Source organism: Phlebotomus papatasi, chromosome 2 (assembly GCF_024763615.1).
Source record: "Phlebotomus papatasi isolate M1 chromosome 2, Ppap_2.1, whole genome shotgun sequence".
Taxonomy (NCBI): Eukaryota; Metazoa; Arthropoda; class Insecta; order Diptera; family Psychodidae; genus Phlebotomus; species Phlebotomus papatasi.
Window position 1 is genome coordinate 58,783,592 of NC_077223.1, and position 16,013 is coordinate 58,799,604.

Genomic DNA, 16,013 nt, shown 5'->3' on the forward strand with positions numbered 1-16,013 from the left:
GTTCGACTAACTAACGGTAATGGGAGATTAAAGAGTAATTAAGTAAAATAAATATAAATAATACTTGATTAGTAGATAATTTCACCAAAAATATTATGTTCTTAGGAATGGAATTTTTAAGGGATTATTAACAAATTCCATATCGTGAGAAAAAATATAAAGTAATTTTTGACTAATTTTGAATTTGTTTACTGATCAAACTGCAGTATTTCATAAGCCTACGTAACTTCTAATTTTCTAACTAAAACTATTTATGCCTTAATTAATTTCTTCTGGAAATTAAAACTGTTCGTAGCAGTGCATTGAGTGAGAGAATAGTCAGAAAAGCGGATCATTTGGAAGAAAAAGAGGTGATTATGTGAAGAAAACTAGCACAAAAGTCCTCTTCATGAGTCGTATTAAAATGACAAGGGAAAAAAAGAACGAGCAATTGCAGGATTTTCAGAAGCTCTCAAGTGAACTTATTCATTGTTCATTTGCTCAGGTAATGAAATAAAAAAAAATAAGCTCAACAGTTTAATTAACATTTCTACAGCATCTGCATATTATAATTATGCATAGTCTTCTTATAATCCCAACAATTTTGTCTGCAATGCTCGTGCTTGGAAATTATTAAATTTTGAACACTTGCTCCTGATCGAGAAATTATGCATTAAGATGTAGGGTAAGTGTGCCAAATTTCGGCATAGTTGCATGCAAGCGCCAAAGTCTCATGTTTGAAATGTAATATCTTTAACAGAAATTGATTTTTTCATTCTTTCTACTTAAGGAGTGTTGCTTATAACCTTGTAGACAGTTTATCGTCTTTATTTACTTTAAAATCATTCTTAATACATTTTAAAATTAATAAAAATGTAGACATAGCTTTGGTGCCCTATTTCGGCCACCTTCATTCTCATAGTTCCTTGCCCTTCGGGAATTCTTCCAATGTCTTTTTCACGTCATCTCGTTTGTCGAAGCTACATTTTTTGTTATTCTTTTGCATTGTACAATCTCTAGAGTATGCAAAAACTAAAAATTCATGGGAGGAACAAAAAATGTGGCCGGAATTGCAAGCTGGCCGGAATTTGGCACACTTACCCTACCGTTTGCTTAAAAGCTACGTTTTTGAAATTAGTACAGTTGCACTACTATTTGATCTCAATATTTACGCTATTTATTTGAATTGTATTTGTTTCTGTTGAATATGGAGGAGCTGAGGAAATTGACCAAGCTAGGAATTAAATAAAAGAAAAAGTTTGGTTTGTCTGGAATAAACCGGAAAAAGGTATCAGACATTGAGGCAAAAAAAATCAAATGGCAATTTTCTCACTCACAATCGATTTGGTAAAAAACTTTTATAATTCTGACAATCGATGGAGGTCATCAGAATTGGTGCTCATATCGTGAATCACGCACAAATTAGAGCTTTTAAGCTATAATATCACAAAATAGCTGGAAAAGCTTCAAAGTGACATGTTAAAAACATAAAATTTTGTCGCGGAACAGAAAAAAATGGTTGGTAGAAAAGGAGAAAAGTGGATGGAAAATAATGCTAATTTCATTTCTACACTCTGAGTCACGCAATTAAACCATTGAGAGTGGTAATTTACCATCAGGCAATTGATAACACTCTTTTTTGTCCAGACACTGATTAAATTTACCAGGCTTTTATGAAGCTTTTCTGACTAATTTCCATCCACGCATATCTCTTTATTTTTCATGCATCTTTAAAATTGTGTCATTGAGCAATTTTTAGCATGATTAATGGATACTTTTACGAAAAAAAAAATATTGGCAGAGAATTATTTCTGGTCATTTGTTGTGACAAATTTCGTCTGGCTTTACTTAAAGCCTTAATATTTCATTTAATGTGAAATTTGGGAAATTTTTCTTGGAAATAAATCTACATAAGAAACATAAAGATTTTATCATTTTCTTCTAATGAAATATGACGAAAAAGGAAGAGATAACATCTACTCTAAGCTTAGAGTGCAAAGCTCTAGCTAACTCTAGGCTAGAGCGATTACCTAGTCTTAGGAATTCGATTTTTTGGAAAACATACCGTTAAATTTCAGTAAACTTATAATTTAATTCTTCCACATTGAGTCATGTACTATCCATATGAAAATAATACTTTTCCATTTTGGTTCTATTAAGCGTTTTATATTTTTTTTCTTTTTCTTCTTTTCAACTTTTCTTTATGACAATTATTTAGAGCAAATGACGTTAAAAACCTACATCGGAAACACTGCTTTATTTTTTGTTTACTTATGGCTCTGGTACACCTTTTAGAGCAGAAAAAATCACAAAGTCAAAATTCATATACCTTGCTTTCTCAAAAGTTCTGGATATGTCTATCCTACTCTTTCGCACTCTTCTTCTTCTTTCGAACATCACACAAAATTAAATTTAGTTCAGTCCAATTTCGAGTTCGAAAGACTGGGATAGACTAATGCGAATCTTTTTTAGAAAGAAAGGGACGCAAATTTTGATTTCGTGAAATTTTACTGATCTAAAAGGTGTACCGATGGCAATAATGACAACTTGTTTTGGAAGACAAAATTCTCCCAAAAATCCAAATTTTGTTTTTCCAAAAACTCTTTGTTCAAGGTGATGTGATAAGCTAAATAGGGGAATGTTGGTATGGTTCGCTCAGAGTGAACCTTCAAACAACGCAATTTTTTTCTTTATTTGCAAGGAGCTAGTTCGTCATTTCTTAGCCATAAGATAGATAATTATTAAGCTCAGGGAACGAGATGAGAAATGGTAAGTCAGCTCTTTGCAAACAAAGAGAAAATTCGCATCGTTTGAAGGTTCACCCTGTGTGAACCATGCCTACATTCCCCTAATCTTGTCCATTGCAAAATAAGTTTTTTGAAAAAAAAAGTTTACGAAAATCAGCTCCCAACGGCTGATTTTTTTTAATTTAAAATTTTTAAGTGAAAATGTTAGATAATATAATATAATTTGAATATTGTCCTATGATATGCATATGAATTCAAAATTTGTCATTATACTCAAAAAAAAAAAGCAAAAAAGAAAATAGAGAATATGAATGATTTTATTTCGTCTCTGTGAACAACAGAACGCCTAAACGTTTCTAAATATTAAACCCTTTAAATGCGGTGGGCAGTTTCATCGCAGTTTTTTAACAGAAGTAAATTAATGGTAAAAGAGTATTTTACCATTAATTATCTAGAGAGTCTTTGTGGTCTAGCCAAGGTTAAATTTTAGCTGTATTAAAAAGGAATACTGTGAATCTTGTGATCAAAATAAATCTCATTAAATTGAAAAGTTGGTTGACCTAAAACGAATGGTTAGCACGTCTCAGTGTCAATTGGAGTGTCTTTCTCTCATGCTGTTACTGACCTTGTACGATGTTGGTCGGCTTCTCAGAGCATTGTCTGCATCGGCCAAGGAACTTTGGAATTGGTTGAGACAGTAGAGCACCTCTGAACGTATAAGCAGACCCTTGAAGTTGTTGGGAGCTGAAAGAGAGAAGACAGAAATTCATGTTTTGGTCTCTTTGGCTTAGTTGGGAAGATGAATCGCACCGAGAGTGAGTCTTGGCCTTGATTTCAGTCAATCAACTGCACTCTCTCAACAGACGGGACCACCATTCAAAAATAACACAACTGCCCGCAGAGATAAGATAGGAGGAGACGTGTTGTGCTAATCATGCTGTTTATGCAACAATTTCTTTGTTGCACAAGTTCAAATTCCACAAATTGCCAGTCGACCGTCTGCACTTGCCTCCCCAAGCACCTTTTCTGCTGACGAAGCTATAGACCCAATCCCACTTCTCTCAATTGTTGCACATGACTCTTGCACTAGGTCAATTCGTTTTCACTTAATCTCTCCATCATCCCATCAATTGTGCACTTGTCGTGTCTCCAGGAACTTCTTTTTGGTCACACCAACGATCTCAATCGTTTTTCCTTTTACCAACCCCAGGAAGGAAAGGGCTCATTCCCAAAATTACATACTCATGCAAATTCACGGGAAATTTCCGTCAACACAGTGCAATCAATAAACTTTTCGAAGGAACGCTCATGAATGCAGTGAAAAGAAAAGGAATTTGAATGAAGCTCGTAAGGAGCTTTCAGTAGTAGTTAAAGAAAGGATTCTTTGGCTTTTCAATTACATCACAGAAAAGTTTTGGTTATGGAAAGAAACTATTTTCCAGACTTAAAGAAATAGATGAAGAGATAAAAGCACAATATTGTAGCACAATTTATTATGTTTCTCAACGTCAATCTTGAAGATTATTTCTATTTTAGATGTATTTATATTTTTGTGTTTGTTAATACATTGTGGATAGTGCACTTCATTTAAATTCATTTCAATGTAAATTGTATTATATACAAGACAGAAAACTCTAATTTAAAGTGAATAAATTTCCAGTGAAATCCAAAAATCGAGAACTTCAGGGAACGTAACTAAAAATTAAAAAATTAAAATCAATAGATACTTATAATTAAAATTAGAGTATAATATTTTGATAATAAATATTTAATTTTAACGAAAACAACTACTGCGTAGATCTCATAATCTTTATTTTTAAAAGCAAACTTTAATAAAGCTCGCTAAAGCGGAGTTGTATAAGAAACTAATAAAATTTTATTAAGGTTGAAAGTAAAGATTTAAGAAACTATAATAGTTTGTGACTTTTCGGAGCACATAAAGTTCAGCGGATTAACACTATTGCTGCGAAACAGAATTACATCCGGTTTATTGCTCTAGTTTAATATCTAAAAAGTTTTGTTCGATTTTAAAATTCATACAGAAGCGTTGTTATAGGATATTAATAGGAGTTGTTGGGGATCTCAGTGGCGCAATAGGCAAGACCACTTGTCTTAGGCGGACGAGATCTCTGACTCGACTCTCAAAATTGTTCTCAAACGTCTCCTTGAGCATCCCTACTTTTCCTTACAAGTATAGGTTAAGCAACGAAGTTTTCACTTGGGAAGGATTTTGAGAAGTATTGGGCAAATTCTGCTCTATCAAACTGCTCTATCCTTCCCTAATTAATTTTTATTTTATTTTATTTTTCTTAAAATCAAACACGTGGTCCTTCGAACCGAAGTTTCCCATTAATTTTATTCACACAAAATTAAACTATTATTTATGACCAAATAATAAAACAAACACAGTGGAATAATGATAAACCTATTTGAAGTGAGTCAGCAGTAACATGTATAATTATCCCTAAGATTCTTCAAAATCAGTTAGAAAAAATCTTCAATTAGGAAGATAGAGGTTTACAATGAAATTATGCAAGGCCCTTGACAGACCTGAGAATTAGCCGAGAGACGGCTTAGCATAATTTTATTTGAAATAATGGTTAAACCTCATTTCCGTAATTTTCCACTAAGTAATCTCTCGGCTTAAGTAGTAAGTGTGTCTAGGGAGAAAGGGTCGTTTCAGGATTCTGGAGCTCGTTGGCCTACAACTTTTTTCCTTAAAGTGTTCTTTCTTTTTAAATAATATCACACTTTTTTTTAAGTCTTTTGCAAACAAAAATCTCGTACATCTTTCGAATAAAACAAATTCTTGCAGATGTGTCTTTGCCTAACAAACAAAATTTCACAAAATCTACAATCTAATTTAAAATTTTAATTTGAAAAATCCTAATGAGATAGTACGAACTAAAGAATTATTAAAAAAAAAGATCCGAAAAACGGGTTTATCTCTTTATTTTGCACTAGTATTTTTTTAGTGAACCAACAAAAGTCATTTTTTTAATTCTATGAACAAGTCTTAGGCTGAGACACTATTTTTGATAGGCTAACCCTTTGTACATTCTCAGAACACTTGTCAATTTTATGTATTTTTCTTTTAAATTTATAAACCAAAATGCGTTCAAAATATTTCCAAAAGTAAAATATATTTTCAATACACTTTATTCTTAATTAAATTTTATTTACTTGCAAACGCTATGGTATTGTTTATTGACTAACCGTTTGCAGAAAAGTTATAAAAAATATTTGAAAAGTAGAAATTTTAAAATTTTGAATATTCAACAGAACAACTGATTGTATCGATTTATTTGCCTCTAAGCTTATTGCCGGCAAAAGAGTGAGAGATAGGGTAAATGTGCCAAATTTCGGCATAGTTGAATGCAAGTGCCAAAGTCTCAAGTTAGAAATGTAATATCTTTAATAGAAATTGATTTTTTTTATTCCTTCTACTTAAGGAGTGTTGCTTAGAACCTTGTAGACAGTTTATCGTCTTTATTTACTTTCAAATCATTCTTAATATATTTTAAAATGAATAAAAATGTAGACATAGCGTTGGTGCCCTATTTCGGCCACCTTCGAGAATTTTTCCAATGCCTTTTTCACGTCATCTCGTTTGTCGAAGCTACATTTTTTGTTATCCTTTTGCATTGTATAATCTCTACAGTAAGTAAAAACTAAAAATTCATGGACATTCGAGGAACAAAAAAGGTGGCCGGAATTGCAAGCTGGCCGGAATTTGGCACACTTACCCTATCGACTTCCGCTCCACGAATTTTGCTTTGTCAATTTCTTTTGAATTTTGACTTGCGAATAATAGTTGCACAGAGAATTACAAAAAAAAATGAAAATTTTGAACTCAAAAAATATCTAAGAATTATTTCACAATAATTATTTTTAGCAACTGGAACAACACTTAATTTTGTTTTGACTAAACGACTCTGAAAAATTTAAATACGCTGCATGTCCAATTGTAATACATATTTAGTTTAAACTTTTCTGCAGGTAGGATTAAAATTGGAACATTTTTATGGTACATCAAAAGAAAAAGTTTATTTTACTCCTAGAAAAAAAATCCCCTCATTGACATGAAGAAAAACTCGAAAATTCCCACTTGACTTTGAAGTTGCCACGAAGAAAAAAAAATTGACGCGCAATAAGGCATTTGAAAGTTCATTTACCTTATCGTGTGACTGTGTGCTTATGAATTGGTGTTGGGGAAAAATTATCAGAGTGCGAAGACCATTGAAAACACATTCTTCATTTGTTGTTCCGAAGCTTTCTGCTCCATTCTTATCTCTCTCACTCTCTCTCTTGCTATGTGTTAATCCCCCGAGGGGGCCATGGCAGGTCTCTCTGTGCAGAAAAAGTCACTTATTGACTTTCAGAGATCAGAAAGCTCATTTATCATTTCAGTTTTTTTTTTTTATTTCTCACCACTTCCCCACCGTCTCAACCTTGAACAGTGAAAAAGTTGAAGTGCATTCCGTGAGGCATATGCTTCACACCGAAGAGATCACCGGAAATGATTCGAAAGTGTGAGTCAGAGTTGGTGTTTTGATCATTTTTAGATACAAGATTGAAAAATTAAGTTTATTTTGAGATTATTGGTCTATATCTAATCAATTCTGAAGGTCAGACAAAACGATAATTTCGAAAGAAACAATATAAAATCACTTTCCCAATTTGTTGATTTGATTAATTACACCTCATTTTGAGGTCGCTTTCCAATGTATATTAATATTTTATTGAAAATTACCAAATGAGGTCAAAATAAATTGTGTTGCAGTTATTAGATAACAAACTATATATTTCGACTAATGGTCTATTTATACGAGAAGTATTATCCAAATACAGTAAAATATTTAAATTCAATAAATATTGTAATCCGATCGCGTTCTCTGATTGACTAGTGATGATATTCCAATGGAGAATGAACATGTTTTTTAGCACTTTACTGTTCTAAAGTGCTTCTGCATTATCGACTTTCCTTTGTGCTGGTTCCTGTCTTGACTGTTTTCCCCAGTCTTTTCCATGTTATAAACCACGAAAGAGGCGTGACAGGAACCAATATAAAGAAAAGTCGAATATGCAGAAGCACTTGAAAACAGTAAAGTTCTAAAACAAAAAGTGTTCTTTTTTTTAAACTTATTTTATTTAATTTACTTAATGAAAGTTAACGAACATTTTCCCAAGTGTTGTTTGCTTTATAAAAAAAATCATTTTTTCAAAGTTTTTAAAATTTTAAGCAAATCATCTAATATGTAATTAAATTTTTAATGAAATGTTTTAATGAAATAGGAAATGCCATAAAAATTATATTTTTTATGAAAATAAATCTTAAAATGCTAATAATGCATAAAAAGAAATGCTCCAAGTGAGTTATTAAAATGAGGGAAGGCCTTTTTAGTTTTTGCAATCTTAAGTGCCTTAGGAAATACAAAGATTTATAAAAAATTATAAAAACTTAAAAATTCTATCAAATAGTCAAAATGCAAAATTAAAAATATCGAATATTTCTTTCTTTTCTTTTTTAGGGGAAAGCGCGCGCTACCTTTGGACGATTTATGCTTCGCACAAATCAGTTTTTCCATGGTGTTATAAATGAATTTGGCCCATTATAATATTGTATTTTAATAGGTAGTCCAATACCTCAAATTTTCAAAAACGAGATATGGGTGAAATCCATAAGGTACATAGAGAAAAAATTGAATTGTCCAAAGCTTGAGTCGTCCGAAGGTAGCGCGCTTTCCCCTACACATTTTAACGGTTTTAAAATTCATTTTGTAGTTTTTCGGTTTTTAAGTTATAATTTTTATATTTAATGACTTCATTGATTTTATTCATTAAAAATAATAACTTACAGTCTATTGAATATATAGAATTTCGATATAAAAATATCCCCATCTACATACTCAAAACTTATTTGAAAAATATGTAGCAAAACTAAAATGGTTAAAAATTTAGCACATGCTTGTACTAATTTTGCATTAAACTGTTCTAAAATGGGATTTTTATACAATCTTTTCAACACAACGACAAACTTGATCAACTTGATTTGCCTTATCTTTGTTTTAAACGTTTTAAATACCATTCAGCAACAAATGTCACTAAAGAATTTCAGGTATGTTTAGAAACATACCGGGTTAGATTTTTAGTGCAAAAGAAATTTATAGGTGCCTTAAAAAATACCGCATATCGTATTTAACACGTAAGACGTTAGAGAAAATTCCTAAAATAATGAATTGCGTGTAATAAAACGTAATAAATTAAATCTATTTAATTTAATGGGTGTCTTCCGACAACTCTGTCATCTCTTCTGGCCAAATGAACTTGCTCTATACATTGTGAATGTTGTGCGACCAATCTCGCGCGCGTTTTGCCGCTGGTGGGAGAGGGTGTTGACCTTTATGTAAGCGCTTGTGGCCAGCAAAGTCTGTGACGCAAAGTCGATGTGAAATATATAAATAGAGGTGTACAATCTTCCAAGTTAATTTACATAACAGAAATAGAGAGCATTAGAGCTTTTCTTCCTACCCTGAGATCTTTTCTCCCAGAAAAAGCTAAAGAAAAACATAAAAGTTTCAAAATGAGACTGTAACTGGTATAAATGGAAAATATTTAAAGTTTAATGTGATTTTTCTGTATGTTTTCGTCAAAATGTAAATTTGGTGGTACAATGCGTTATAATTGCATTGTACAGGACGTCTTTTCATCTCGTATTTACCCATAATGTATATTTGCGAAAATACCATTAGCTATTCTGTCTAGAGATTCTATTGTTTTCAAAAGGCTGATGTTCCTAGATAAAATACGTTATAGATTATTTGGCAAATAATATTACCGATCTGCACAACTATTAATTACAAGTTGACAGATTGTGTTTCAAAACCCATTTTGTTTGACAGATTCTGGGAATATTTGGGATGTTTCTGCTGCATTTATATTCAAAACACGCCCTGAATGTGAAATTTATTCCACATTTTCGTCAAATTGACAAAATTTGCTACAATTAATGCAGTATAATAAAATGCAGTTGCAGAGTACCATTTGTATCTCAGAGTTTGCATTTCACACAGATTTTGCTATTTTGCATGACGATAGCTTGTTTAATTGGTAATCATATCCACTGAATTTCATTTAAATATAGCACTAGGGCAGAGCTATAAATTGAAATGAATGTTAGAATATGGTACAGTCCACTATCGAAATAAAACCAGTAATTTTATAGGAAAGTAGGAAATTCAATGAAGAAATTTGGTTATCAAAATTTAACTGGGCCACGATAATATAAATTGTGCAGACAAATTGTTTAAAAGGTCTGCGCCGATCAAATATAAACGGCGCGGTTTTAAATTTTTTTTAATTTAAGAAATTTATTTTGTTTAATTACAATTTCTTCGACATGAAATTCAAAAATTCAGGCGTTTGAAATCTATTTATTCTTTTAAAACTTGCCGTGAATTGCGTTCAAAGTTTATATTAGAAAAAATAATTTAGCATGAAATAGACAAATCAATAGAAAATCAGTAAGTAAAACTATATAAGGTAATGTGTAACAATCAAAACAATCTAAAGTTTTATTTCTTTTAAAATAAAACAGAAAGAACATTCCAATTTTTATCATAAATGACCTTTATAAACCTACTTAAACGTTCGACCTTTTAAGGAATTTGTTGTTGTGTTTTTCGATGAGTAATCTAAATATTATCAATTCTGGAAAGTGTCGGAGGATGGGACAGTTAAGAAAATATCTGGTTTTTTTCCCAAAGCTTTCGGCCCAGAGTCTAAGCTTTCCTCAGTGACTAGGGCATGATTTTATGAATAGAAAAATGCTCTTTCCCTGCCCAACCACTGAGGAAGACTTGGAGCTCGTGCTGAAAGTTTTGGAAAAAAAACTTTTTGTCATAGATGCCCCACTTAGAGTTTTTTCAAATTATAGTTTTAGAGGGTGATTACCATTACCAAGCCAACGATAGACGCAGAATCAGAGATCACCGCCTAAGAAGATTTCTCGTTATTGAAAAATAGTTTACCACGAAGTTGTAGAGGAGTAAATTTCCAATAAACATTTCAAATAATTCATTATTTAAATATTTTATTTTATTGGATATTTTCCACCAACTGGAGCTCGAAATTAAGTGTATCGAAATTTAACAAATTACCTAATTACTTTATTATCTGCTGGTGCTTAAAGAATTCGAAGACCAATTTCGAAAGTCAAAGAAAAGTCATTTATACGTCGCAATAATACCGGAAGGTGACTAAAGTTCGACTGTTCGGTACTGTTCGAATTTCGAAGTGTCTCAAATAGTTCGAATCAAGTGTCTCAACGAGACTCATATTATTACTATCCGATTATTAAATTCCTATAATTTCTGAGTAATCCCTTTGATAGTTTCTTATAGTGGTATTTCACAACTCTTTTCAACTTTGTGCGAAAAATCAATTAAAAAATTCGGAATTGAGTTTGAATTCTTAGAGCATCAACGACATTTTATGAAAATGTCTTTCCATTTATCTTTATCCAAGAAACTATTTAAGAATCAAACTCCAGCTGTGAGTTGGAAAAATGGCTATCGATACTTACTCTAGCATTTTTGATAAATAAAAATAAAAATAATGTTTAAAAATAGGTCGAAAAATATATTTTCTAGATAGGTCAAAAATAAAGAAAAATTGTAGAGTAGTAAATTTTCCGTAAGAAAGTTTTGATAAGAAATCGTTCAAGGCTTCTGATACATTTTAATAAAGGTTTCTTTGCGACTTTTAAGTTTAAAACATCTGACAGCTCTAAAATTTCAAAAGTAATTTGATAATTAACAAACTATTTGAAACTCTCTATATAAATCTGAAATGTTTATTTTTTTTATGGAGGTAGTGTAGCCTCTTAAATTAAAATGTTGCACACTTCACATAATTTTTGGACACTGTTAATTTTGTGACTATCTATCTATCTATCAACATTGATAGGAAAAATAAAATAAATATTGAAGATGAATCCGTGAAAAACATGACGAACGCCTCGTGCAATAAAACACCTGGAAAAGCCTTTGATATTTTTTAATTAAAACTGACTATGATGAATCCATGTCCAATGCAGAGTGAGACCTGTAGAAAATGTTGACCCACATTCTGCAAATTCCCTCTTTCAAACACGTCCGCCAATTTAATGCCTCTCAACAAAGTTGCATATTATCTCTCTTTTGACACATTGTCGGCTTATCAATATTTCCTCGGGGCTAATGCGAAAAAATTGTAATTCACAAAAGTAGTTTAAATAGAAAATTCTTAGAAAGGATTGCGTAATGATTCGTCTCATTGGAAATGATATTTTTGTGACGAATTGTAATATTTTATAACCCTCTTTCAGCACATAATTAAAAGAACACATGATAAAATATTACGAGCTCAGTGATTTTGTTAGTTGCCTATCATCTTCTATTCTCAGCCTAATACCCTATCGGTTGCTTACTTAACTTACACCCTGAGATCAATGATCTCATTCAGATATTGTACTAAATGTTCACTGTTGACAAGTCTTTGTGAAAAAGTTCTCAAATGTATCTAAATTTAGTAAAAAAAAAATGCAAAATACCTTACTTAAGGAATATCTGATAGTTAAAGTCCAAAAGAAGTGAAGAGAACAAAGAAGCAATTCATTCAACAGAGAAAATTGCATGAATTTGTTGAGGAGAAGGGAGCAAAAAACGACTCAATCTTGCACAATTTTATCTCTTAAATAATTGTGGTGGAAAAGTATCTTATGGGTTAAATATTGGCACACGAGAGATGAATAATCGTGTTATAAAATCATTCTTCGTTGTGGAATACCAGACTTGAGTTTATATTTTTGATTTGAAAGAGTCTGCAGCTGTTCCCTCTTGCATATTATTCTGGTCACCCACGCCAAAAAAGTCACTTTTAGCAGAGAGCTTTTTATAACAGCAAATAAAAAGAGTTTTACAGAAAATTCACACGTGATGAGATTAAAAGAAAATTATCGGAATTATTCCCCAATATACATTTGCGCATGATTTCTTATTAAATGCACGAGACGAGACTCCCAACACAGACACTGAATATAGTTGAGTAATTAGAAATGGTTTTTGATTTGGATTTTTACGATCTCCTTATGCTTCAATAAATGTCTGTGGAGCTTTTCCAATCAGACTCCATGGTGTTTATTTAAAGCATTTCGTGCACACTGGGGGCAATAAAAAGGAGTATCAATTGCATTATTCACGTATATACAACTTCTCTTTATTGACAATTTTGTTTGCTTTCGTAGAAAATATTTTATTTAATTATTACGAAGAAGCTTTGGCAGCCAGTAAACGTTCAGGAAAATTAATGATTAAATTTCTTCTGCATTCCTATTTTTTGTCATATTTTGCGTTAAAGACTAATGCAACCTCATGAATTATGGTGATATTCCAATGAAAAAACGAAATATTTTTTTCTTGAATATTCTTTTTAGTACATGACTGTTCTCAAGTGCCTCTGCATTATCGATTTTTCTTTGTGTTGGTTCCTATCACGACTATTTTCCTCAGACTTCGTCGTGTTCCAAAACCACTAAATAGTCGTGACAGGAGCCAACACAAAGAAAAGTCGATTACGGAGAATCACATAAGAACAGCCATGTACTAAAAAAATATTCAAGAGAAAGAAATTACGCTTTAGTCATCTTTCCTACTGCTTTCCGCGTTATAGATTTGAACATCAAAAGGCGTCACCCAATAGAAATTAGCCACTCCTTTTTTGTTATATGTGATAATTATTGAATTTATTTTACATTATTTGTGCTGAATTTTCTTAAAAATATGACAGAATCGAAAAAAATGTTGAGGATCAGTGACAATTATTTGAATTATTGGATCAATCGAAGACACAAAATAACATACAAGTGTGATATCATTAACACTAAATCTACCAACCATTTTTGGTCGTTTTTCTGTCAAGTGACAAACTGCGGTAGGGTAGAATACTCAACAAATTTGTCTTGGAAAAGAGCAAAAAATTTAAATTTAAGAACTAAAAAATATATTATATGCATATTTTAAGAAATTCTTTAAGTTTGATAATGACATTGTATTGTTTAAATATGTGTTAATTAAACTGGTCAATTTCACCGGGTTATGGTAGGTTTAGTGATAAGAGGACGGTCTTTTCCATTTCTTTTCTAAATCATTTTCCAACAATATAATTTCAACTTTTCTTATCATTTCCGATTATTGAATTCATTTATTTATTAATAGCTTTTAACTTAAAATTCGAATAACTCGAGGAGTGTGGTCAATTTCTCATCTGTAAGATGGTCCAAATATTCCAGTTATTAAAAAGTAGAAGGGATGATTAGTTTATATTCTGTTATTGACATAACAAAATCATCAAAAAAAATTGTTTTGTTATTTTCTTAAGTGGACGTAGTTAATAGAAATCTGTTCCAGAAATTACTTCCAAGAACGGGCATTATTCGAGTCAGTTTGCTATATCGGACACTTTGAGTGAAATATCGGACACTACATCTGAATTTATTCAAATAATTTAATAAAGTGTTTAATAATTTAAATAATGTTTTATTCTAAATTTTTGCTGTTTTTGGAATGTATTAATTTTAAAAAATCCGTTCATTTTTGAAACTAAGCAATTTTGAAATTAAATTCCTTTAGTGATACTTTAGTGAGAAAAAGATTTTATGACAAATATGACAGATTATTTCGTGTTGATTGCAGTATTGTTTTGCTATAAACTGAGACTGCAAAAGAGATTCAAAATAAAAGAATAAAGTTAAATAAACAACATAATAATATTCAAAAAAATCCACCAAATATATTCCTCTTCCTCAAAAAAATCCCATTGTTTATTGCGTGTGCATTTCAACAACACAAGAGCAATTGGTAGCATAATTCCATTTAGTAACAATCTTATCCACCCATATTGTCCATTTTCATGCCATTGCGGGGCATATTGATGTAAGGCATTAAGTATATTTTCTTCTTCATTAATTTTGTCGAATAAATTGTAAAATGGGGTCAGAGAGTGAGAGAAATATTAGCTCAGTGTTATTTCACTTTACTTGGTTATTTATGCAGTGAAATAATGAAATCCCACCACAACACACATTACTGAATTAACACATTAACTGAACCACTCTTTGGAGACTCATACAAGGGGGATATTGACTCCAATTTTTTTTTACTGTGTGAGAAGTAAAAGAAGTTGGTCAGAAGTTGCGCGAAGAAACAACAACAAAAAATAGTGTTGAGAGTCTCGCAACCGGCATTCGAGTTGGATGATTGCAAACACATTTCGGCGGGGATCTTTCGTCACTGATTCTGTCACCCATAAGCTCGCAATTGGTCTTTTTTGCCTTTTTGCACACTATTATTTAATAAAGTTACTAACTAAAAGAAAAATTTGATTCAAATAAATTGAGTAAATTAACCTGCCATATAGTACCAAATTGTAATTTTCGGTGATAGTAAAAATTGTATGATATTGACAATTGTTTTACTATTTGATATGACTCTTCCCTAAAAAAACATAACAAAAATCAGATCGTAAATAGTTGTGTTATTTTTCGACTAAATAAAAAGAGTCAATATTGAAAAGTTATCCACATGTAGGGAAGGGTGGAGCAGTTTCAGGCATGAATCATTTTTGAAAATAATAAACCTTTGAGATAATAATATGATTAATTTATAACCATTTGACAAATGTGTCTTTAGAAAAACATTCAGCTTTTTTGCATTTTTTTTGATAGACACCACAGAAAAAAAATATTTCGTGAAATGTTTCGTAAATGTTTGTGAATTCTTTATAAAATGCTTACAAAATCGGACATAAAACTGATCATATATCGTATAACCCACAAAAAAAGTTAGTAAAAGTTTGTACTTTTTCGAGAAACATTGTTCGCTGTATGATCATATGCAGAACTTTTTTTGTTCTATTACAAATTTTTATTCGTAAATGTTCATAAACACACAGAAAAGTTTCGTAAAATTTTGTCATTTGTTCGGAATTTATAGCCAAATAAACAAAAATATGCAAACAGATGTTTGTAAAAGAACAAAATAAAATTCATAAAATTGTTGGTACATTTTTGTGAATTTCCCCTGGAAATTTACAAAGTGCTCATAAATCGTAAAAACACTAAAAAGTTTGTAAAATTTTGCAATTTTTCCACAAACATTGTTCGTAACGTGATCACTTGACGAGAATTTTTTGTTCTCTTACAAACATTTGTACGTAAACACACAGGCAAGTGTTTTGCAATATTTTATT

General features: G+C 31.2%; 1 protein-coding gene across 2 annotated transcripts in view; it reads right to left on the reverse strand.

Annotated features, from left to right (window-relative positions):
* Positions 1-16,013, reverse strand: part of LOC129801912 (LON peptidase N-terminal domain and RING finger protein 3) — a 143,504-nt gene that overhangs the window by 12,051 nt on the left and 115,440 nt on the right. For both annotated transcript variants that reach the window (XM_055847353.1, XM_055847352.1), the window contains exon 3: positions 3,352-3,470. In XM_055847353.1, coding sequence (XP_055703328.1) covers positions 3,352-3,470 — 119 coding nt within the window. The remainder of the gene's footprint in view (positions 1-3,351; positions 3,471-16,013) is intronic.